Genomic DNA, 25,287 nt, shown 5'->3' with positions numbered 1-25,287 from the left:
CCTGCATTTATATGCAAAAGCTAAGGCCACCTATGAAATGCTGGTGCCCTTTATTGCTTTTCTTGGGTTGGAATCTGAGGCTGCTGAAGGTGTTGGCTGGTCTTTGTTTATTTCTTTCCTCCCTTGTGGACGCCACCAGCTAGTAACTTCCTTGGGGCAGAGACCTGACAGCATGGCACATTGGCTTAAATTATGGATGGGCACTGTGCCCAATACATGTTTGCAGCCTGGGGCAAATTACAAGTGTCGTATGCCAGTCTCTCAATCCCACACCGAGAGGGTGGCTATAACAGGAACTGAATCTCTGCTTCTTGGGAGAAAAGCAATGACAAACCTAGACAGCATCTTAAAAAGCAGAAACATCGCCTTGCCGACAAAGGTCCGTATAGTTAAAGCTATGGTTTTCCCAGTAGTGATGTATGGAAGTGAGAGCTGGACCATAAAGAAGACTGATTGCTGAAGAATTGATGCTTTTGATTTCTGGTGCTGGAGGAGACTCTTGAGAGTCACATGGACTGCAAGAAGATCAAACTGATCCATTCTTAAGGAAACCAGCCCTGAGTGCTCCCTGGAAGGAGAGATCCTGAAGCTGAGGCTCCAAGACTTTGGCCACCTCATGAGAAGAGAAGACCCCCTGGAAAAGACCCTGATGTTGGGAAAGATGGAGGGCACAAGGAGAAGGGGATGACAGAAGACGAGATGGTTGGACAGTGTTCTCGAAGCTACCAACATGAGTCTGACCAAACTGTGGGAGGCAGTGGGAGACAGGAGGGCCTGGTGTGCTCTGGTCCATGGGGTCACAAAGAGTCGGACACGGCTAAACAGCGACAAGAGGGAGAGGGAACTGCTGGGAAGACTCCGTTTAAAGTACAAAGGCTTGGATGCTGCTGTCCCTCTGGGGAAATTGAACTGGATTTGGAGAGGGAGCAATTGATTGCTGCTCTGATGCTGCAGAAAACCAGTGCCTTAGTTATTCTGTATTAGGACACAAGTAGATGAGGTTCTCCTTTAAACAAACAAGCAAAGAAACAAAATATAAAAGGGAAGAGGAAGAGGACCACTACCCCCCCCCCATTCTGGAGCCGCTGAAAAAATTGGAAATGTACACAGGAGGAAATATCAAATCTCCCTCTTTCTGTACTTCCGGTAGGGAAACACACACACCCCTTGCAGGTGCATTTGATTCATTTTTTAAAAAAAATAGGATAAAAACCTGCATGAGATCCAGATCACAAACCTCCCGCCATCTCATCTAATCCTGGCCCTCAGTCCCACGCCTGTTTAGAGAGCTGATAGAGCACAGATAGAGGCGAGTCAACAAGGGGAAACTTTGGCAAGGATCCCTCTGCCCGTCTAGACAAATTAGTCAAAGGGAATGAAAAGATGAAAGCCTAATGCAGTGGAAAGTTTCCATTTAAAGATTCCAGCTACAATATGATTTAACTTTATGGAAATGCCAAACAACGTGTGAAATCATTCTAGTCCTCCCAAGGCTCATCCTCTTCTGATCAAGGGCTGCTGCATCCCTGACTCTGCTAAGGAAGTCTACTTTCCCCTTCCTTTTGAAGAAAGTTATAATTTCCTTTAAAAAATAACAATAGACACGCCAACAACTTTTGCGCGCCTTCCCCAACATGGTGCTCTCCAGAGGTCTTGAACTCGCCAAGTAGATAGAGAGAAGTTTTTCTCCCTCTGTCATAACACTAGAACTCGTGGGTGTCCCACGAAGCTGAACATTGGAAGATTCAGGAGAGATAAAAGAAAGGGACTTATTCATGCAGCATATGGTTTAACTGTGGAACTCACTGCCACAGGATGGTCACCAACTTGGATAGCTTTAAAAGGAGATTAGACAAATTCATGGAGGAGGAGAGGGCTATTAATGGCCTCTAGCCATGATGGCTATGCTCTGCCTCCGCAGTTGGAAGCAGCAATGCTTCTGAATAACAGCTGCTGGAAACCACAGGAAGGGAGAGTGGTCTTGTGTTCGAATCCTGCTTGTGGGTTTCCCGATAGAGACATCTGGCTGACCACTGTGAGAACAGGATGCTGGAGCATAAGGGATGCTGGAGCCAACAGGCTCTTAATTTATCATGTCAATTTATCATCGCCACTATTTCCACAGGTCTATGGACAGCCTCATCCTCAGGCAAGCTGTTGGGTTGCCTGCAAAACCAACATTTCAAACTGAAATTTGACAGAGATGCAATTTCCACAAAGCTCTGATAATCAATCCGATCAGCCAGCAATATTCACCCCACGACCATTAATTAATGCAAGTTTCAGGTGGGCTGCAATTCCCTTCTCTTCTGTTCATCTCTTGTACATGTTTATAAAGATGAATGAAGCATCTTCATTTTGTGCTTCTAGGGAAAGCCGGAAGCCACAGCAATGGGGCAGTGGTCTTGTGCTCACATCCTGCTTACAGGTTCCCCACAGGTCAGCCACTCTGAAAACAGGATGCTGGACTAGATGGGCCACTGGCCTGATCCAGCAAGCATTTCTTGTGCTCTTTATGTTCCCATTGCCTCTGGAGCTGATGGGAGTTGTAGTTCAAATTATCTGGAAGGTACCAGGCTGCAGGGGGAGTGGACTAGTCGGAAGGTCTAATCAAATGTATTTCACTGAAAACCACGGGGGAAAGTTGGAGATAAAGGTATCATTATAATCAGCAAGGCTCGCTCACATTAGCCTGCCTGTAGTAGTTACAGTAATTTGTGGAAAGTGCTGGAAATGAACAAGGCAGTACCCACATACCATTTCTCCAGGCCTGGTACAAACTTGTAAGATGTCCCTCCTTACTAGCCAGAATGGCAGTTATTGCACTGGGATGGAAAGAAAAGGCTAAATGGGAAATGGGAAAATGGAATGATTATGTTTTTGAATACGTACAATCTGAAATATTTGCACAGATAGCAGCAGAGGATAGTTGGGAAAATAAATGCCAAAGAATTACAAATAAATGGGCAATTTACAGGAATTGGATAGAAAGGGGTGAAGCCAACCCAAACATACAAGCTCGAATGAACAGACTGTGTACATGGATAAAGATCTGAAGAAGGAAGGTCTGTCCAGAGGGGAGGGTGGGAGGGGAGGGGGAAGGGGAAAAAAAGTCTCCTAAAAGCTTGGTTGTTTACTCAGGTCTATTGGAGATGTTTGAGAGCGCTACCTTGTTCAGTGGCTGTTTTAAATGACGCATTCGAAATGTATTAATTGTATTCTGAACTTTGTGCATATCTTATTGTACTTTGATTCTTTTTCTGTAAATCAGCTGCAGATTTTTGTTAAGCGGTATATACATTTTCTGAATAAATAGTAAAAAGAAAAAAGGGGGGGGAAAGATGTCCCTGCTTACCATTCCACCATGATCTCTTGCTTGTTTCAATAAACTGGAGGATTAGTCGGTCTCATTCAGCTCTCATTTCTGGCTACTTGATTTGCATTTATAGGCACGATACAGAAATGTCAGGATGCCCAAAAGGCAAACACTCTTTAGACCAAGGATGGGGAACCTGCTGCTCTACAGACATTGCTGAACGACAACTCCCATCGACCCTCACCATTGGGCATGCTGGAGTCCAACATTGTCTGGATTGCAAACGATTCCACAACTCTGCCTTAAAGCAAACCACGGTAGTGTGTCCTATTCACCAGAATCTTATTTTAAATAATAATTTTCATCTGAGGAATGTTGGAGATTATGTATAAGGCTGAGTTGCAAATTCTCTGTTGGTCCCTGTTGATAACAGGGGCTCTCCTGATCTCATAGAATCATAGGGTTGGAAGGGACCCAGGGTCATCTAGTCCAACCCCAGGAAAAAAACCTTCTGGCAGTAAGAGCTGTTTGGCAGTGGAATAGACTCCCATGAGAGGTGGTGGACTCTCTCCTTCCTTGGAGGTCTCTAAACAGAGGTTGGATGACCATCTGTCATGGATGCTTTAGCTGAGATTCCTGCATTGTCAGGGGGTTGGACTAGATGACCCTCGGGTCCCTTCCAGCTCTTAATATTCTATAATTCTATGATTCTCCTCTCCCCCCCCAACACACCCCAAAATCAGTTCCGGGGGTTCCTACCATCCACCACAGCAAATTTGGGGAAGGGTGCACGAGGAGATGAAAAGGAAGGGGAATTTATTTTGTGCAAGCAGAAGTCTTTGTGGCAATGTGATGATTTCATTGCACGCAACCCACAGTCTGGTGCAAACCTTAATGGGGGTCTGAATGTGAGCAACGGTTCTGCACAGTTGTCAGGATCGCGAAGCTGATGAGCTGGAAACACAAGACACTTACGGTTGCAAGCTTTCCTGTTGCACAGCCGGCCTTCTTCTAAGACTCCCTCGCAGATGAGGCCATCGTCAGGAAGGGGCTGGCAGGTACGGGTGCGAGTCTGCAGGCCTCCTCCACAGTCCCGGGTGCATTCTCCCCACAGCGACCATGGGTTCCATCCACCTGAGGACCAGCCAGGGGGAAAGAGAAAGAAAAGAAAGCCTCAGCTGCCATGCTTTGAACTTCAAGACATTACCGCCGCCCCCCATGTTTGTTTGCTTCACGTATGCACCAGTGTCATTCAGAAATGGACCCTCCATTTCCAGACACTACACACCATCGGTGGATAATGTATAATCCTCATCCAAGCTTCAGTTGAAAACTGGAGCTTTATTCAAGTTTTTACTTCTATACAAAGTCTACTTTTGTCAGAAGCCGTACACTTCCGAGAGATTTTCATTTCAGCACTCTGGGTATTTAATTTACATGCAAGTAAATCAGGGAAATGAAGATAAAAAGCAGTCTAAAAAGAGTTCATTCTAAACTCCCAGGTTACCGCAGCCTTTTCAAGGATTTTGTAGGCCAGGCCTTTATTAAAGTGCCAGGTTTACGTACAAATTATTAAAATAGTAAAGACTTAAAACCTGCTAAGAGGCAATGTGGTTATGTAGCTTCTGCAGCTTGTCTACAGCCCATAGAAGAGGCCATGAAACTGCCATTTTCTATACAGCACCCCATATAACTTGCTTTTCTGTGGAGGAACTGCTGGTGACCTATGACCAGATAACGGAACAGACCAGCAAGCACCGACATTTCTGATGATCAAACGACCCATGTATTGTACAAATACATTTAACAGCACCGGAAACAAACAAAATTCCCAAACTTTTCTAAAGTACCACCACACATTATAAGAGCAAGAACTTTGAGGACAACTGGACAGACTGCTAGCTATTTCAAGCAAACCCCAAAACAGTCTTGGGTTCAATTTAGAAGTCTGCATCCAGAGTGAAAGAGTTGTCTGTAGGTTTCGACATCACCCCCACCCTCTGATATTCTCCCACACGCTTTTCAAAGAAGTTAGTTTTACCCTACAGTGAGATATTCTCCATGAAGTCAAATGGATTCTCAGCTTGGAATATCTTGTTAAAACCTAGTTCCAAGCTGAACTAGCGAAGCACCGTGTTTATCCATTGCAAACGAAACTGCCCTCTGCATATGCTCAGAGGAACTCTCTTCGCTCTCATTTCACCACGCGCTGAGTATAGCCCATCATTGGATGAGTCCTATATTCCTGTGACTACCAAGTGATTGGGAAAGATATTATTATTATTATTACAGTGGTACCCCGGGTTGCGTACGTAATTGGTTCCGGGTTATACTTTGTAACCCGAAAAGTATGCAACCCGAACAAGCGCGCGAAAAACCCAGAAGTAGCGGTTTGCGCATGCGTGAACTGCGCAGAATGCTTCTGTGCATCCGCACATTGCGCACGCTCTGGGTTGTACTTCCGGGTTACCGGAGTTCGTAACCCGAAAAGTACGTAACCCGAGGTACGACTGTATTATTATTATTATTATTATTATTATTATTATTATTATTATTATTAACCACCTCTAAATCTATTCTGAATTTCGATTCAGGTAAAATCCAGTGACTGATCTAGTCTTGCTGTGGTTTTCTTATGATCCAGCAACAGCTGAGAGTCCAAGAGTCTCATTTGCTTCCTTCATGAATAGCTGAAATTGACAAACTCCCGGGTTTCATTCAGAATCCTTGCAATCAAAGATGGGAAGTTATTATTGTGGAAGGCAACATTTGTTTTCCTAAGAGGAGGCGAAATCAGAAGACCAAATGACCGCCTCCCCAGATGCACATGCAAACACTTCTCATTCAGAGCATTTCCTCCCAGCTGCTGGCTCAGAATTCTCCCCAATTTTCTCTTCTTTTCTTTTGGCCTTAAATGGAGGGGTAGGGATGGGAGCGAGGGGAGGGGAGGAGGAGGTATGCCAAATGCCTGGCTGCATTATTCAGCACTCCAGACGATGAGTGAAAATTCAGTGCTGCCATCCTGCTCGAGGAATAGCTTTTAACTCAGCATCTGTGTCCACCAACGTAAGAAAAGGAGAGGCAGTTTTGTGTGATTCTCCCTTCCCATTGTGTCCCCTGCATCTGTTCCAGAGCATCAGAACCACTGTGTAGAACAGTGGGAATACCTGGGGGGTGGGGAGCTAAAAGTGGGCAGTATCAATGGGTCAAGTTCATTAATTTTGTTGAATTAATTAAACTAGATAGTTTTAATTGGATTTTGAATAGGTGTGCAATTAATCGCGACTCTTTTGAATTTAATTGTGTTGTTATCTTTCTTGGTGAGTTGTGAAATCTGCTCTTCTGAATAATGTTCTCTCTCTCTCTCTCTCTCTCTCTCTCACACACACACACACACACACACACAAAATTAAATTTTTTGTTTTTCACTTTAGAATATTCGTTTAGACAACCTTAAAATGTCAATAACTTCCCTTCTTCTCTTTCCATGGTTCACTTTGCATATCACAAATCCCTGCACATTTTACATAAACTAAACCATTCAGTATTCCATTACTTCATCCAACAAAACTTGTTTGCGCTGTTGAATTTATCTTAATGCTGCCAACATTTTTCAAATGTACACAATTCCGTCCCATATATTCAATAAACACATTTTCTAATCTTCTTTTAAATGTATCTTCTTGTTGTTCTCTTATTCTATATGTTAGGCCCACAAGCTGTGCATATTCCATCAGCACCTTAGAGGCCAACTAAGTTTGCTCTTGGTATGAGCTTTCGTGCGCATGCACACGAAATGTGTGTTTTATGGGGAAACACATTGTAGAAATTGAGCTTTTATGTAAAAAAAAGTGTGCACAGAATTTGTACAAAGGCATTCAGTTTGAATGGCCAATTTCTGTGCATTCTTTCTTAAAAGTAGGGTGGAGCGGGCTTCGGACTGAGTGATGGAATTAGGACCTTCATCCCATAACCACTTATAATACCCATATCCTTGCTTGCCCCTTGATGGGACTGGGAGAAGGGGTGGGAGATAACGGAAAAAGTCTGACTTCTGAACCTGTGGGGAGCCTGGAATTGAATATCTGGGGAAAGGCCATCTGCTCAGCAGGCAGAAGGTCCCAGGTTCATTCAACTCTCAGCATAGGACCAGGAGAAACCCATATCTCATGGCCAGGAGAGTTTCTGCTAGGCATTGTAGACAAAACTGAATTAGATGGGCCAGGACATCCACAGCTGCCTACATTCAACCAAAGCAGCTTTAGGTTATATCCCAAACTGGCATTGCTACTCATGTACAGGAGAAGAGTTGACCTTCAAGAAATCTAAAGGTATATTTCTCACTCCTTGAAGGTTGTGTCTCTCCCCCCCCCCCGCCTGAACAAAGACTTCTCTAATGGCACGCACAAGTAGGATGCCTTGTCTCTTCCACTTCCCGACAGGGGATGGATTGTGTTTCAAGGCCATCAACGTCTATTGACATAATGGCATCCCCTTAATGTCTCACTCAGTCCGATCGATACCATATCCGTAACCAGACACGCCGGACTAGGTGAGGGCTAATAAACTCTTCACTCTGTGCTATTAAAAGTCCTCTCTGTCCTCCTCCAGTGGGTGAGCTGGGGAGGGATGGGGAGCGGGAGGCGGCTCCAGGCCCCACACAGCCATTTTGATAAGTGGGTGACTTATCTATCTAAGCCCCACTTTTGACTGGTGCTTAAGCAAAACGCTTAATTGCTATGATGCATTAAAGGGCAATTTCATACTGCAGCATTAAGCAAAATGCATTTCTGCCATTGGAGCTGACTGCCAATCAGAGAAAGGCCCCTCTGCTTAATGATGGGTTATTTAAACAGCCCCGTGTTTTACGACGCAATCCATTATGATATCATTAAAAACCATAAAGAGAGGTTTGGTTAGGTGCTCCGACTTGCTCTGAATGAATTAATAGATCTCCTAGAGTTGTGGGCTGGGCGAGCGAGACCTGGCACAGATTCTTCTCAGTTGCCTCCTCTTACTCTCCTCTTCCTAATGCTCAGGTTTCCGTCTACCTTCTAGGGGCAACCAGGTTTGTTCTTTTGCACATCCCATAAACTTGAAGACTATGACATGGGTTACTGGTAGGAAGAATGTGAAACTCAGCACAGCTGTCCAACTGTGTGGAAGCCCAATTCATAGATAAGAACATCAGAAGAGCACAGCTGGATCAGACCAATGGCCCATCTAGTCCAGCATCCTGTTCTCACAATGGCTGACCAGATCCCTGTAGGAAACGCGCAAACAGCAGCGCTCTCCTCTCCTGTGGTTTCCAGCCTCTGGATGCAGAGATAGAACAGTCACTGACTGTCAGGCTTCATGGAATCCGATCCCCCTTCCTCACAGCTGGCAGCCAGAAATGGGAAAACAAGAAGTTCTTACCAGGGTTTTTATTTCAGTATTCACAGAGATAGATGTATGATGCTGCCTCTTAGATAATGGTGTTGCTCCGAGTAAAGTCCCACCCACTCCATCTCTATCATACATCATCCCTGTGCCGGCTGATCTGTGCTTTCTGCCTCTCAGCTTTCTGTTCTCCTACTTTCAATGCTCGCTGGGAACTGGGGGGGGGCATGCTTTCTAAAGACACTGAGTCTGTCAACTGTCTCTCCTCCTCCTCCTCCTCCTCCTCCTCCTCCTCCTCCTCCTCCTCCTCCCCCTCCACCTCCTTCTCCTTCCTCTTTTTCTTCTTCCTGCTCCTCTCCCAATATTTCCCAGTTTCTCCCATCTGCAGCCTCTGGACTTTGACCTTCTGCAAACCTTTGTTCTAAATCTATACTGTCTCCATCTTCTTTGAGAGGTAGAGAAGGAGGGAGCAGCAGTCTCCACCATTCCTCCTCAGTTCAGTCGCTGACACTGACCTTTACACACGCATAAACGTCTGCCACCACCCTTTTCGCTTCTTCAGTGTTACCACACTGCTGCTGCCTGGAGGGGCACTCCTACACAACAAAAGCAGGACCCAGGGGTGAAGTGAGGGGGGCATAGGGGGCGATCCGCCCTGGGTACCGCCCTGGGGGGTGACACTCGCTGGCCCGCCCCTCGCTTCTGCGCTGCGGCTCTGCAGCCGAGCGCCAAAAATGCCCTTTAAAAGGGGGGGGGAGGAAACCAGATGCTTGTTCGCTCTGCCGGTGGCTGCTTCCCCCCCCCTTTTTAAGGGTTTTTTTCGGCGCTGGGGGCGGTGCCTTCAGGTTTGGTGCCGCGGAGGCATCCTCCGCCGCTGGCATGACCAAAACACAAACAAACCCAACCTGGAACACTTGCAGTGTGAAACGTTTTAGGATTTCAGCAGGAGGTTATAGAACACGCACCAATTGCAAATAAAGGAGCATGTCTGCCCCCAAACCTCTGCAGATGCAAACAGTCTTGAAAGTTTGATCTCATGGAGCTGCCCCAATGGCATAATGAGCAGAAATCATCACGAATGCAGTATGAAAAGGACATGGGGGGGTATAGTATTGGATACTTCTACCCATCAAGCCAACTTTAGGTAAAGGTAAAGGACCCCTGGATGGTTAAGTCCAGTCAAAGGCAACTATGGGGTTGTGGCGCTCATCTCACTTCCAGGCCGAGGGAGCCAGTGTTTGTCCACAGACAGCTTTCTGGGTCATGTGGTCAGCAGGAATAAACTGCTTCTGGCACAATGGAACACCATGATGGAAACCAGAGTACACAGAAATACCATTTACCTTCCCACCACAGTGGTACCTATTTATCTACTTGCACTGGTGTGCTTTTGAACTGCTAGGTTGGCAGGAGCTGGGACAGAGCAACGGGAGATCACCCCATCACAGGGATTAGAACCACCAACCTTCCGATCAGCAGACCCAAGAGGCTCAGTGGTTTAGACCACAGTGCCACCCGCATCCCTAAGTCAACTTTACCCAACAAGAACACAAAAGCATCCTGCTGGGTAAGGCCAGTGGCCCATCTAGTTCAGCATCCTGTTCCCAGAGCAGCCAAACTGTTGCCTGTCAGAAACCTGCAAGTTGGATTTGAGCACAAAAGCACTCTTCCTTCCTGTGCTTTCCAGCAACTGGTATTCAGAAACATTGCTGCCTCCAGCTGTGGAGATGCAGAGGGCAGAGCATGGCTCCATGAATTTGCCCAATCCTCTTTAAAGGCCATCTTTGGTTATGGCTGTAACTGCCTCCTGCAGCAGCTAGTTCCAAAGTTTAACTACGTGTTGCACGAAGAAGTTAATAGAATCATAGAGTTGGAAGAGACCACAAGGGCCATCCAGTCCAACCCCCTGCCAAGCAGGAAACACCATCAAAGCATTCCTGACAGATGGCTGTCAAGCCTCCGCTTAAAGACCTCCAAAGAAGGAGACTCCACCACACTCCTTGGCAGCAAATTCCACTGTTGGACAGCTCTTACTGTCAGGAAGTTCTTCCTAATGTTTAGGTGGAATCTTCTTTCTTGTAGTTTGAATCCATTGCCCCGTGTCCGCTTCTCTGGAGCAGCAGAAAACAACCTTTCTCCCTCCTCTATATGACATCCTTTGATATATTTGAACATGGCTATCATATCACCCCTCAACCTTCTCTTCTCCAGGCTAAACATACCCAGCTCCCTAAGCCGTTCCTCATAAGGCATTGTTTCCAGGCCTTGGACCATTTTGGTTGTCCTCCTCTGGACACGTTCCAGCTTGTCAGTATCCTTCTTGAACTGTGGTGCCCAAAACTGTTATTTCCTCTATCTGCCCTGAATCTTCCAGGATCAACCTTCCTTTCCACATGCCATGTATAAATTGTCTCTCATCACTTATCGTCTCCCCCACCCCAGCTCAGACTTTGGAAGCATTTATATTTCTCAGGTGGTCTTACACAGAGCACAGCCTACATTAGCATTACGCATGCCTGACTGCCTTTCAAATGAGCAAAATAAATATTGTTCCTTAAAAAATAAACAAATCCTTGCTTCCTTTACCCCTGTGGCTGCTTGGAGAGGAACGACCGCCGATCTATTAACGCAGCAGAATAGCGGTTGTAGTAATGAACCCATTGGGGGATATAGGGGATCGGAAGGCTCTGGGTGTGTGGGTTTTCCAGTTTGCAAGGCTTTTTACATTATTACTCTGCTCAGTGACCTTGTCTCGAGAGCAAAGCCGCAGAAGGAGACAGCGAAGTGTCAGGATGGGAAGAGGAAGAGGATCATGTGATCCCATTTAATTGGGTCTGTGGGATTCTGAAGGGCATCCCAAGGTTGCCGCACAATAAGTTGGTGGGCTGGCAAGAACCCTGAAAGTCACACGGACATCACTTGTAAGCATCAGATTTGGCTTAAAGTCAGAAATCTCACCACCCAACCCTTCATCCAGAGAGAGACTCTCAAAGCATCCTTTGTAGCAATCAGGCAACAGAGCCGCAAACTCATGCAATTATTTCCATTACACTCCGTGAAGCCTCCACCCATCTAAAGTGCTACCTCCTGGTGATGGGAACTGTATCGTAGCTGGTATTTCAGAGCCTGTGTAAAGGTTAGAGCCAGAAGTAAAGATTTCTCTGAATTAGCATGGAATCATACTTATGGCACCTCAAAGTTCATCTAGCCAAACCCCTGGCTGATGACACAGGAAACACCTCTGGTAGGTGGCTATCCAGCCTCTGCTTAAACACCTCTAATGAAGGAGAGTCCGTCATCTTTCAAAGCAGACTGCTATTCCCATCAGAAAGCTCCGGTTGGGGTGCGGGAAGAGCGTCCCGCACTCTGGGCTCCCCGGCTGTGCCCGTTGTGGCTCCGAACCCTTCCCCCGCTCCCCCTGTAAAGGGGGAGTGGGGGTGAAGGGACGACGGAGCCGGGCTACAGGGGAAATGCCCCAACCGGGATGCAAATGCGGCGGCTAAGCCTGTGATGAGCGTCTAAGTTCTACCTGTCATTAAGGAGCTGATAAGAACCCAGAGGCTGTAAGTAATTGATTGACTCTTTGTTTCTTTGGAATGCGCTGGGGGAAAGAAGAAAGGCAGCCCGCCTCCCTCCCTTCGGCTGGCGAAAGAAATTAACTCTTTAAGTGACTGCTGCCACAACAATCAATAGAAAGTATTTGGAATTTGAAAACTGAGTCTGTTGAGATCTCCCTTAGGGGGTTAATTGGGGGGAAAATATCTCCGCTTGAAGTTTTGGTCTTTATACTCCTGCTTCGGAGAAATGGCGGCGACTTGGTGTGTCGTAGGAAAAATTTGAAACAAAGGAAGGAAGAGACAGGAACTGAAATCTGACACTCACCCTCTCTCTTAAAATGCTGGACTTCGCGCTCACACTGGCATCGAACTCATATTTAAAGGATGAGGAAAAGCTCATTATTTTGCAGATGGAACTGCTTGATCGGAAACTACAAGTCTTGAGTGGAATTATCCATAAAAAAGATCTACTTTCCACAGAGGAGGCTTTTCAAAAGTTCTACACAATGGAATCATGCCTTGGCAAAGAGCTGGGAGGGGCGCTTGAAAGATGGTCTGAGATGGCTGGGCAAATCCGGGAAAAGCAACTGGAAATGGGAAAATTTACAATATCCAGACCCCGAGGTGGCAGCTCGGGGGCAAGGGACATGGAATCAGAATTTTTACAAGAAGAAGAAGCAAAAGAAACGGAGGAGCCCAGAATGCAGATGAGAAACGCCCTGAGGCTCGATGCGGGGTTTGCTGTGGATGCAGCCTGGATCTGTGGACACTTGGAGGAAGACAATGGGAGATTTGGCGCTGGAGAAAGACTGGGAAAGACAATGGACAGAGGGGGAGTGGGTTGAAGAATTAAATGTATAATCTAAATGGTCTGCCATGGTATCCGAAGTCGGAGTGTGAAGTCTGTTAATGATAAGTTTATTTTAAATAAGTAAGGAGATGTTGAATTTTAAGTTAAAAGCAGCATGATAAAGGACAGAAGAAATAAGTTTAGCTATAAGAATATTTGGTTACGATTTAAGGTATAATGCAAAGATTGAGATAAGTATGTTTTCTTTTTTTTCTTTTTTTAAGTAAAGTTAAATTTTCTACAGAGAAAAGTTGTTAAGGAAATAGTATATTGAATTAAAACCGAAGGTGAAAAGGCGGGGGAAGTCAAGCGTCAAGATTCAGAACTAGAATTTTTTTTTTCTTTGTAAGGTTACAAATAAGAAGAAGAATCCTGACTTTATGTGTATTTGTATTTGTTTTGGTATTTGTAGGTGTGGGGTTGGGTTTGTGTTATATTATGAAAATGTTAATAAATTCTGTTTAAAAAACAAAACAAAAGAAAGCTCTAATAAATTAGAGTCCACTGCTTCCTGTGGCAGTCTGTTCCACTGGTGAAAGGCTTGTATCACCAGGAAGCTCCTCTTGGTGCTTAGTCTAAATTAACAGCATGCCAAAATCTGGCCTGCATTTCCACGAGTCCATTCTCACTCTGAAAATGCAAGCCATTTTCCTGCTACTTTCACGAAGGCGGAAGGGGCCAATGGCTTTATCGTTCCTCCTTGCATGCTTAAAGAAAGCTCAAATCAGCATGTGGGAAATGGTATGAAGCACACCCAAATATATTACATTATTTGCGTAAGAGTCAAGTTGCACACAGTACTCTGTTTGTGCAGAATATAAATATTACTACAACAAAGTCCACGACTCTTGCACACACACTTTAAGAGCTATTTGCATTAGCTCTTTGCTGCCACATAAACCTGGACAACACCATTACTGGCCCCAACAACATCAAACATACCATCTCGGGACTATTTAATTGCTCATCTTCCAACATTGTATATGCAATCAAATGCCAACAGTGCCCTTCAGCTCTCTATATTGGACAAACAGGCCAAACCCTAAGCCAAAGGATAAATGGACATAAATCTGATATCAGGAATCACAAGACAGAGAAACCAGTAGGAGAACACTTCAATCTCCCAGGACATTCTATAAAAGATCTCAAAGTAGCTGTCTTAATACAAAGAAATTTCAGAAATAGACTGGAAAGAGAAGTGGCTGAATTACAACTAATCACCAAACTTAAAAACCATGGAGAGACCTGGTCTGAACAAATACATTGGATTCTTATCTCATTATACATGACAAAGCTATCTTTAGCCATCTCACCCCTTGCCTTTCCCTGCAAGGCTAATTGCAGCCGTTAAGAGTCGTCAACAGGTTTTCCACACCTATCAGCTGATCACCCACTCCCACCACCCTTCTGAGTAATACCCCTCCCCACTCCCTCACTATATTTAAGGATCTGGTGACTTCTGTTTCAGTGTATCTGAAGAAGTGTGCATGCACGCGAAAGCTCATACCAAGAACAAACTCAGTTGGTCTCTAAGGTGCTACTGGAAAGAATTTTTTTATTTTATTTTGTTTTGACTATGGCAGACCAACACGGCTACCCACCTGCATTGCTATGCATTGGTCTTAACTTTCAAGTAAATAAGTGTTTATTTAGGCTACTGTGGGCTCTCACTGACCTCTGCTGGACAGAATCAGATCTGCTAAATTCTGTTAACTGTCGCTGGAACAAAAGCCTCTGCCATGCAGTGCGTAAATGGAAGTCAGCGACTCCTATTGAATTTCTGTATGGTGCCCGCAGGTTTAAGGGCACAGTCCATCTTAGAGAAGCGACATGAGCTCTTTGGCTCCTGTATGGAACAAGAAAGTGCACTGAACACAAGAACTAAAGGAAGCTCAATTGTCTCAAGCAACCTCTCCCAATTGTAGCAAAGGGAAGAGGCTTATCTTATGAGTCAGTTCTAAGCACACCATTGGTCCATTTTGCCCAGTGATGTCCACTCTGGCTGGCAGAAGCTCACAACAGTCAGAGAAGGACGCCTACTCTACTCAAAGAATGTGGATATGCATTGACCTCAAAGTCAAAATTGGAACTGAGTACGCATTTGTCCCTATTTAAATCAGATTGGGGGAAATGATACTGTCAAATGGAATTGCAGGCAGGGCTGGAAATATAAGCAAAAGAATGAGAATGAAAAAGGAATACAGTGTGGGATATATGCTGTAGAAATAAGTATTACCTTGAAGGCAGTAGACAAAAGGATTTGATCAGAAACATCATGGAAGTAAGTAAGGGTGATAACTCAAAATGCTAAGGGCGTATTTGTTAAATTATATGCAAATCAATTTAAAAAATTGAAGAAAAACACTTATTTAAATCAAATTGCCCATGGGTTAATTTGAATGCGTGGAACACAAGCACTTCAAGAGCCATACGCAAAGATAACAAGTTTGGAGATGCATGGAAACGTTTTTTGCTATTGGGATGCATATAAATTCAACAAGGTTGTCACAGAATTCAGAGTCTGATCATTCCTGGAACATAGGAGTAGCAAAGCAAAAGGGTTGTTCGGATCAGAGCTTCGTTCCCACTCTTGGCCAGCCAGATCCCTCTGGGGAGATCACAAAGCGAACATGAAGGCAACAGCCCACCCCTGATGTCCCCCCCCCATTTGCATCAGGAATTCAGAGATATACTGCTTCTGAACAGTGATGTTCTACTATGCTGCCATTTTTAGCTTTGGGGTACCTGTGCCATTGGTCCTGGTCCACCCACAACCTCCATTGTTAAAAATAGATGAAAGCAGAAAGGGTTAAAGTGCGAATGGCATGTTAAGTGAGGCTGGATAAAACTGTCAAATTCAGCTTCTGATTTTTCCCATTGTAAGTTCGGCTATTCACATTCCCTCATCAGTTTGCCTATTTCCTACCACCAAAGCTATTCATGAAAATCCATCAGCGTTTTAGTGCAGATTTTGCATTTCTGCATACACACTTGCCTAATATAAACATTTTTTTATTTTCACTAATACATTTTTATGCACACTTTACTGAAGCAGATTCATTTTTGCACACTTCACTCAGCTGGAGAACTGCAGTGCAAAATTTGGAGATGTGCAAAATTCAAATGATGGCTTGCATTTTTTTTCCAGAAAGTGCAAATCAGTTAGATTTGCCTTTCACTGTGAACTGAATCAAGGTTCTCCGTTTTCCTTCAAAGCAGGTGCCAATTCCCCTCTCCGTGCCTTCAAGTCTCAAGCAGCTGGAAGAGGCAATGCATTTCAGTTGCTCCTACACAAACACACACGCACACACAACCAGTGGGAAGGTTGTGCAAAAGTGGCACAAAGTACAGATTTCCTAAGTGAAGAAGAATTGGCGGCCGGGGGGGGCAGTGGGAAACCAGGCAAACAGCCAAACCAAAAGACGCATAACAGTGTGTGATCTAATTAGATCACTGCCATAGAATATGCATAATTCAAAATCACATGAGGATTAGTACAGACCTAAAAGCCAAACTTGGTGTGGGGTTGTTGTTTCTTGGACGAGAAATGACGAGCCAGTTGATGGAGCACATTGTGACCACACCAGATTCCAATTTTAGTCAATTGTGTTTACAGTTACAAATGTTTTTCTCAGCTCGCTGAGATGACCGGGAAACTTCGTGACCAGAGAGACGATGCGGTGGAAGAGGATTGGAAGAAATTTAAATTGTATTTTAAAAAATTATTGTATGATTGATAATTAGATATAACTAGAAAGAAAGGCCGGACTGTAGATTTAGAGTAAGGTTAAGTGTATAAGATAGATGAATATGAGTTAAGAAAGATAGTTAAGATTGAATATTTAGGTAAGTTTTATAGTAAATATGATTTGGTAAGATGTTTAGAAATTACTAAAGATGATAGACAAGGAGATAGGAGGAAGTCTACTTACAATGTGAGGAATAAATATTAGGTTTAAGATATATTTGTATGTTTTTATTTTTGTTTTTGTTGGTGTTAAATGTGTATTTGTGTATTTTTTCTGTGTGTTGAAAAATCTCAATAAATATATTTTAAAAAATGTATTTCTCATGCTCAGATGGGTACATCATTGCAACAAATGTAACAGCAACTAATGTCTTTTTTTCTCTTTAGGAACTAACAGGCGCAAGGAGTTCCTGGAAGCACAATGCAAACAGCTATTTTGTTTCTGAAGAAGTGTGCATGCACACGAAAGCTCATACCAAGAACAAACTCAGTTGGTCTCTAAGGTGCTACTGGAAAGAATGTTTTATTTTATTTTGTTTTAGCTATTTTGCTTGTCAGTGCCACCCTAAAAGTAGAAGCTGCTGTGTGGGGTTACCATGAGGGATTACAATAACCTTTGGGCATCTAATAATTAAAATGCAGCCATGCAAAATAACTAAATGCCTGCATCTCTCCTCTGCCACCATCAGCCCCTCATAGTGTCCCACAGACCTGGTAGATACCTGAATTCTCCACAAGTTGCCAGTATAGAACATAAGGAGAGCTTGTTGGATCAGGCCAATGGCCCATCTAGTCCAGCAATTGGCCATTCTCACAGTGGCCAACCAGATGCCTGTGAGATGCAACTGCAGCTTCCATTGCTCATGGTCACCAAGCCTCTACTTCAATACCTCCAGCAAAGGACAGTCTATCATTCTCCCCAAGCCGTGTGTTTCACTGTGGATGTGCTCTTAACGTCTCCTAATGTTTAGCCCTCAAACTGCTTCCTTGAAATTTCCACCCACAGTTTTCTAGTGCATTGGAGCAAGAGAGAAACAAGTTAGCTCCATCTTCTGTGCGACGTTGCGCCCATGCGAAAGAGCTTCTTGGTGAGACTAGCAGTGAGCTGCTGATGAAACTTGCAAGGCAACCTTGGGGCAGTCACAGCCTCTCCGCTTAACACACCTCGCAGGGTTGTTGTGAGGATGAAATGGGGAGGAAGAGAACCACATATGCCTGTGGGGTTTGCATGTCGAAACAAAATAGAAAATTCTTTCCAGTAGCACCTTAGAGACCAACTGAGTTTGTTCTTGGTATGAGCTTTCGTGTGCATGCACACTTCTTCAGATATATTTTGTTTCGACTATGGCAGACCAACACGGCTACCCACCTGTAACTGGGTTTGCATGTGTGCAAGTGAGAAAGGGATTTAGAAAAAGAAGACAAAGAGGCAGAGCTTTGACCAGCAAAGCCCTGAGCGAGAGTCAGGAGGAGAAGAGAGATAAGACCCCCCCCCCCGCCCTCTCACCCAGGGTCATAGAGTCATAGAGTTGGAAGAGGCCACAAGGGCCATCCAGTCCAACCTCCTGCCAAGCAGGAAACACCATCAAAGCATTCCTGACAGACGGCTGTCAAGCCTCCGCTTAAAGACCTCCAAAGAAGGAGACTCCACCACACTCCTTGGCAGCAAATTCCACTGCCGAACAGCTCTTTCTGTCAGGGTATTTTATTACACACAGGCAAAAATGTTACAGATTCAGCAGGCCAATGAAAATCAACCAGCACACCCCTAGACGTCTCATATGGGATGGCATCAGGTAACCATGGTCTCATGGGAAAGCTGGCAACTACATTCCTACACATCAAAGAGCATCAAAGCATGTAATGAATGGATAGAGACAGGAACTAATAACCAGGAGATAGCAGAAAGGTAGGATCTAACATCCTAACCCTAAAACCAAATTGTTTACCAACTCCTGAGATTGATCAGGCAATTTCCCCTCTAATGGTAAGGGGAAGATGCTATCTAAGTTCAAAGGAATGCTGGCAGATGGGACACAGCATCTGGCCGCAGCAAGCCACAACTTAGAACGTGACCTGCCTGCTTAGAGAGAATGGAGGAGAGAAAGAGCCACATGGATGCTACAAATGCCACCTTGAGCTCCATTATTATTATTATTATTATTATTATTATTATTATTATTATTATTATTATTATTATTATTATTATTATTAGAATATATATACCACCCTATACCTGGGGGTCTCAGGGTGGTTCACAGAATAAAATCAAGATATAAAACCACAAAATATATAATAATGAAAAAAGACAACCCAATAACCCCCTCCCAACAACAAGCACACATTTTAAAAGGACATGGGATGTAAATGAAATCAACCAAAGGGCTGGTTAAAAAGGAATGTTTTTTTTTTGCCTGGCAGCTAAAGGTGTATAATGAAGGCGCTTGGCGAACTTCCCTGGGGAGAGTGAGCATTCCACAGATGGGGAGCCACTGGAGAGAAGGCCTTGCTCTTGTGTTGCCACCCTCTGGACCTCTCAAGGAGGAGGCACTCAAAGGAGGGCCTCGGAAGATGATCTCAAGGTTCATATAAAAAGTGGTGGTCCTTGAGGTATTGTGGTCCTGAGCTATTTAAGGCTTTATAGGTCAAAACCAGCACTTGGAATTGGGCCCGGAAACTAATTGGTAGCCAGTGCAGTCGGACCAGGATTGCTGTAAGATGCTCAAACTGTCTTGCTCCGGTGAGCAACCTGGCCATTGAATTCTGCACCAGCTGAAGTTTCCAAACCGTCTCCAGAGGCAGCCCTACGTATAATGCATTGCAATAGTTCCTTGTAGGAAAGTGGGGTGTATCAATGCAATAACAACACCATATCTATAATATAAGTGAAGCAGATGTGATCTAGAGACGATCGTCTGGAGATTCTGCCTTCAGTTGTGTGCTAAATTCTGGAAAACTTTCACCACTTTCTGAGGATGCAGCACAAGAGGCATTTGAGCATTGCTGCAGTCATGGTTGTAATTCGAGGACCCGACTCCCGCATGCAGAAATAAAAACTCAATGACACAATAAATTTTGGTTAATGGAAGGAAAAAGGCAACAACTTTATTGGTTACAGCATGTGAATTGTATTGGCTTAGGCATTGGGTTGAACAAACTAGACTCACTCAAGGGTTAACCGCCCAGGAGGTGGAGCCTGTTGATGCGAAATACAACTGGAAGCTCCACCCCTGAAGTCACCGGGGGTCGTGCCATGGCCCTAGCCACCAACAGGGCGTCGGACAGGATCCACGACCGCCGGATTCCTTTACGGAATACCCAGCAGTTGGAGGGTTAGGCGATGGCCCGAACCTTGCCCTCCGATACCACACTAAACCCAATGCCTAACCGCCAATATAACAGAGTGGTGACAATTTGCTACGAGGTAGGTGAAAAACCAAGAGGCTGAGCCAATTTGCCAATTGGACAAAAACTCCTACAAGGCAGCTTGTGCAAACAAGGGGACCAACCGAGGTCCATAGCAATGTCCTAACCAAAAGCCAACCTAAGGGAGGGTGGACGGGTGATCCGACGAGGCAGCGACGCAGAATGGCGGAGAGCACCGCCGCGGCTGCCTTAGAAGCGGCTAAACCCTGCCCCTTGTGTCAGCCCTATTGGCTGTCTGCCAGGGGCGCGGCGCGGCAGCCGGAACAGGTAAGGCTGGGGGCGAGACGCCCCCTCGGTGATGCAGGAGCCGGGTCCCGACCACAACCCCTCCCCTCCCGGAGGAGGAGAGGCTTTATTGAACGAAATCCTTAATGACATTTCTGCACATGAGGCCGAACCTGCTCCGTGCAGGGGAGGCTGGAACAAAGCACTTTGCCTGCGAGGGGGGGGGGGCTGCGGAGTTATTGAAAGGCACATGAAAGCACTCTCTCCGCTTTCACGTCAGGAGACCAAGTGGGCTGTCAACCAGTATCCCTCCCCTCCCTGCCTCCCGCCTCCCAGACCTGCCAGCTATGTGACATCACGCCAGGCTCAGTTACTAATCATGACCGTTTTGCAGAGCGGAAGGGGAGCTGGGATGCCTGTGTGTTTTAAGTGGTCGATCTGAAATGGAGAATCAAAAGGGAGATCACATTCAATGAAGTGCACAAACTCAGAATGTCTCAGCTGAGAAAACCCTCTCACCAAATGGAGCCGCAAATCTGCAAACTATAAAATTCCACAATTTGGACTGTTTAACATTTGTCACAAGGGCAGCCCTGTTGGATCAGGCCAAAGATGCATCAAGCAACTGATTTTGTCCCATTTTTTCATCTCAGTGGAACATATTCATAGGTTGCATGCCATGACATCCCATTACAACCCCTTTTAATGTAAAATGGGGACTTTTCAATGCATTCCCCAGCAAAATACACATTTTGTGTGCATCTTTTACAGATCACACTGACCATACTCCCACCCCCAAAACACACAAGCAGGGTCTCTTACTCATAATAGATATTTATCCTGGGGAAGAGAAGACAGAGAGGTGGTCTGATAGTTATCTCAAATATCTAGAAGTCTGACACATGGAAGATGGAGTTGGCTTGTTTTCTGCTGTTCCAGAGTACAGGACCTGAACTAATGGATTCAAATTGCAAGAACTGAAGCTTAAGAAGGACTTTTTGACAGTATGAGACATTTTACAGTAGAACAGGCTCCCTTGGATTCTCCTTCACTGGAAGTTTTTAAGCAGAGGTTGGATGGCCATCTGTCACGGAGGCTTTAGCCGAGATTCCTGCATTGCAGGGGGTTGGACTAGATGACCCCCTGGGGTCCCTTCCAACTCTAAGATTCTATGATTCTGTGATTGCATTCAAGCAAGAAACAGTGCATGTGTAGCAGCAGACACAGGGCTCAGAAGCCATTGTTCAGGAGTTCCAGAGTTAGTCTGCAAATAGCTTAACTAACGGAAATGAGTTTCATGGGTTACGTATCCAGTGCATGGAGAAAAAAGTTCCTATCTCCAGTCTTGCTCCTTCTCTGTTTCACAAGACGACAGGGAAGTCTTACACTGTGAAAGACAGTAAACATTTCCCTATTTTCTCTATCCATTCCCTCCAGAATCTTGTACATCTCCACCAATCACCCCCTTTCCTTGGGCTTCATTTTCTTCTAAGCTTAAAACCCCTGGCAACTTTCCTCGCAGGAGGAAATGGAGGCAAGCAAAGGGTTAAGTTCTTTTGGGCTGCTGTTCTTTAACCAGCTGTAAGATTGTGACAGGCCTCGGGGAGAGCAGGACACAATCTGAATGACAGCACCACCAGGAAACTGATAGATGGCATTTGCTCCTAGCAGCGAGAGGGAGGTAGCTCGAATGAATGAGAAAGCAGGCTGCAGAACCTGATATCAGCTAAGGAGAGAGAGCAAAATGCTCTCTGTCTAACAGAGAGAGGTTACAGGGGTCCAGCCAATTCCTCGCGATGGGTTCTGCAGTTTGTTAAACAAGCAACCAGTGGAGTGTTTTGCAAAGGGTGCACAGGCATCCTTTGATCCTGAGACAAGATCAGGAATCCAAATCTTCAGGAGGAACAGAAAAGGATGGAGGTTTGAGGATAAGGGGCTAAGGAAGGCATGAAGAATATTTCGTCTTCCAGATGTTCTGAACAACAGCTCCTACCAACCCCAGCAGCCAGGGCCCAATGGCCAGGGCTGATGGGAGTTGTAGTTCAGCAGCAACTACGGGGCCAAATATTCCTCACACAAGGTCTCTCCTTTTCACTGGTCTCCTAAATGGTGAGGCGATGACTCACTCTGATTCTAGCATCTTATGTCCATAAATGATGATGTTACATGCATACAGATTTTACTTGTATGGTGCTTTTCCATGGTTCAAAACATACTCAAGGTGGCTTACAATATTAAAAAAAAACAACAACAACAAGCATCCTATGATATAACAAAAGTAAGGTAAAGGTAAAGGGACCCCTAACCATTAGGTCCAGTCGCAGATGACGCTGGGGTTGCGGCGCTCATCTCGCATTACTGGAGAAGGCGTACAGCTTCCAGGTCATGTGGCCAGCATGGCTAAGCCGCTTCTGGCAAACCAGAGCAGCGCATGGAAACGCCGATTACCTTCCCGCCGGAGCGGTACCTATTTATCTACTTGCACTTTGACGTGCTTTCGAACTGCTAGATTGCCAGGAGCAGGGACCAAGCAACAGGAGCTCACCCTGTCGTAGGGAATCAAACTGCTGACCTTCTGAGCAGCAAGCCCTAGGCTCTGTGGTTTAACCCACAGCGCCACCCACTTCCCTTGAGGTTGCGGCGCTCATCTCGCTTTCCTGGCTGAGACAGCCGGCATTTGTCCACAGACAGTTTTTCCGGGTCATGTGGCCAGCATGACTAAGCCACTTCTGGCGACCCAGAGCAATGCTGTTTACCTTCCCACTGGAGTGGTACCTATTCATCTACTTGCACTTTGACGTGCTTTCAAACTGCTAGGTGGGCAGGAGCAGGGACCGAGCAACGGGAGCTCACCCCGTTGCGGGGATTCGAACCGCCGACCTTCTGATCGGCAAGCCCTAGGCTCTGTGGTTTAACCCACAGCACCACCCACGTCCCCTATAACAAAAGTAGTCATGAACAATAAATGCAGCATTAAATAACAAACAACCAATCTGAACAATTTCCACATATGTCACAAGTTCTAAAATAAAGATACAAATAACCACCTCAACAACAACAACTATAAAATCCTGACCAACACCCCACTCCAAGTTTCTGTTCAGCAGTTGGGTAGGTTGACGCAGACAAGTAGAATGTTGATGTGTTTTTAATCTGCTGATTTTATTTTCTGAATGTTACAAATAGTTGTTTTAACTGGTTTTTTATAATTTGGTTTATACCCATTTTATTCCTGCAAACTACTTTGAGGTTCGTTTGTTGTTTACAATCATACCTAATCCACACTTCCCTAAATGATAAATGAAGTGAAACACAACCAACCTTTGAAATCCACATTTCTCTTTCTGAATTTTGCAAGGGTGTTCTCCAGCCAGCCAATGCGTGAAAAAATGCACATATTAGTGAAAATGGTATGTAAAAAATGCAATATATTTTGGAAAATATAGGTGCAAAAGTGTGTCTGTTAGGCAAAACTGCCTGTGTATATCAGGATAAACTTACTCTATGATACTGGTGAATTTTCATGAGGACTGAGGAGGAAACGTGGAGAACCGAAGTTAAAATTGGAACAAATTAGAAACTGCGGAAAACTGAAAGTGACAGAGTTGCCCATCCCTAGTCTGGGCTGTACCACTTCTGAGTGCAGGTGAAAATGTCGTGAGAACAACCATTTCAACTAGCAGATCAAGGAGATGGCCTGGCATGGACACTTATCCCTGCCATTTTGCATAGATGAACATTCAGTTATGCCAACCCTCCCCCCCCCAAAAAAAACCTCCCAGCCTAAAATAGCACATTCCAGACACTCGTTGAGCACCTCGTCTAGGTCTTAATGTCTTTCTGCTCAGCGTCTTTTAAGACTCTGTTTCTGCATCGGTGCAACAAAGACAACAAACACGATACTGACATAGCATGTTAAAGCAGAGTCTGTTGTTGTCCCTGCTGTGGGTGCCCCAGTCCCACCCCACCCCACCCCATGCCAACACCAGCTCCATGATGAGAGCTCTAAACCCCCAGAGCACTGCAGATAGCGGAGGCAAGGGTGATTTAACATCTTAATTGCATCAATTTCCGAAATGGACTCGGCCTTTGCCAAGAAGGTTGCTGCGTTTGATTTGCTACGGCAGGAGACGGAGTTGATCTGGGCAGTTCGGCAAAGCCAGGAGGGGTCCATTTGTGCCAAGTTATTCATCTTCTGTCAGCAAGCCCCGGCTGTGCGGGATCAATAGCAGCTCTTATTTCTCCATCCTCCTAATTAACGGGCTCCCAGGGGCACCTGAAGATGAACTCCTGTGTGTTCCAGACCATGCACACAACTTTATGTTGTCGTGGCTTGCTGCAGAGAGTGTCACCTGCTCCCCGTATTGTGCCACCTTCATATCACATAACAGCAGCTTGCATTGACCACTATAACTGGAAGTCATCCTGCCTCAGTCCAAGATGCCAGATTCAGCTCAGGGTCCATTTGAGTCTTCTTCACGCCCCGCCCCCTTCGTCTTATAGAATTATAGCGTTGGATCATCTAATCCGGGGGTCATCTAATCCAAACCCCTGCAATGCAGGAATCTCAACTAAGGGCCTGAATGGCTATCAGGACTATATTTCCTTTCTTTAAGAAATCTAATTATTAAGTAATCCTCTGGACTTTAGAACTCTCTGCCAATTTAAAATTGAATTTCGAATTTTGAACTTATGCCTTTAAGGAGATTAAGACACCATTTTCCTCCTCCTTCCACCTCCACCCTGAAGAACATATATAAGACAATAAGCTTACTTCCAAACT

The 25,287-nt window shown here is 45.1% G+C and overlaps 1 protein-coding gene across 1 annotated transcript in view; it reads right to left on the bottom strand.

Annotated features, from left to right (window-relative positions):
• The window catches only part of ADGRB1 (adhesion G protein-coupled receptor B1), a 272,638-nt gene that overhangs the window by 209,625 nt on the left and 37,726 nt on the right, over positions 1-25,287 (bottom strand). The window contains exon 2 of the mRNA XM_033155932.1: positions 4,292-4,450. Within this exon, the coding sequence (XP_033011823.1) occupies positions 4,292-4,450 (159 nt within the window). The remainder of the gene's footprint in view (positions 1-4,291; positions 4,451-25,287) is intronic.

This window comes from Lacerta agilis, chromosome 7 (assembly GCF_009819535.1).
Source record: "Lacerta agilis isolate rLacAgi1 chromosome 7, rLacAgi1.pri, whole genome shotgun sequence".
Lineage (NCBI taxonomy): Eukaryota > Metazoa > Chordata > Lepidosauria > Squamata > Lacertidae > Lacerta > Lacerta agilis.
Note: the sequence above shows the minus strand (reverse complement) of the source record. Positions and strands in the feature narration are given on the sequence as shown.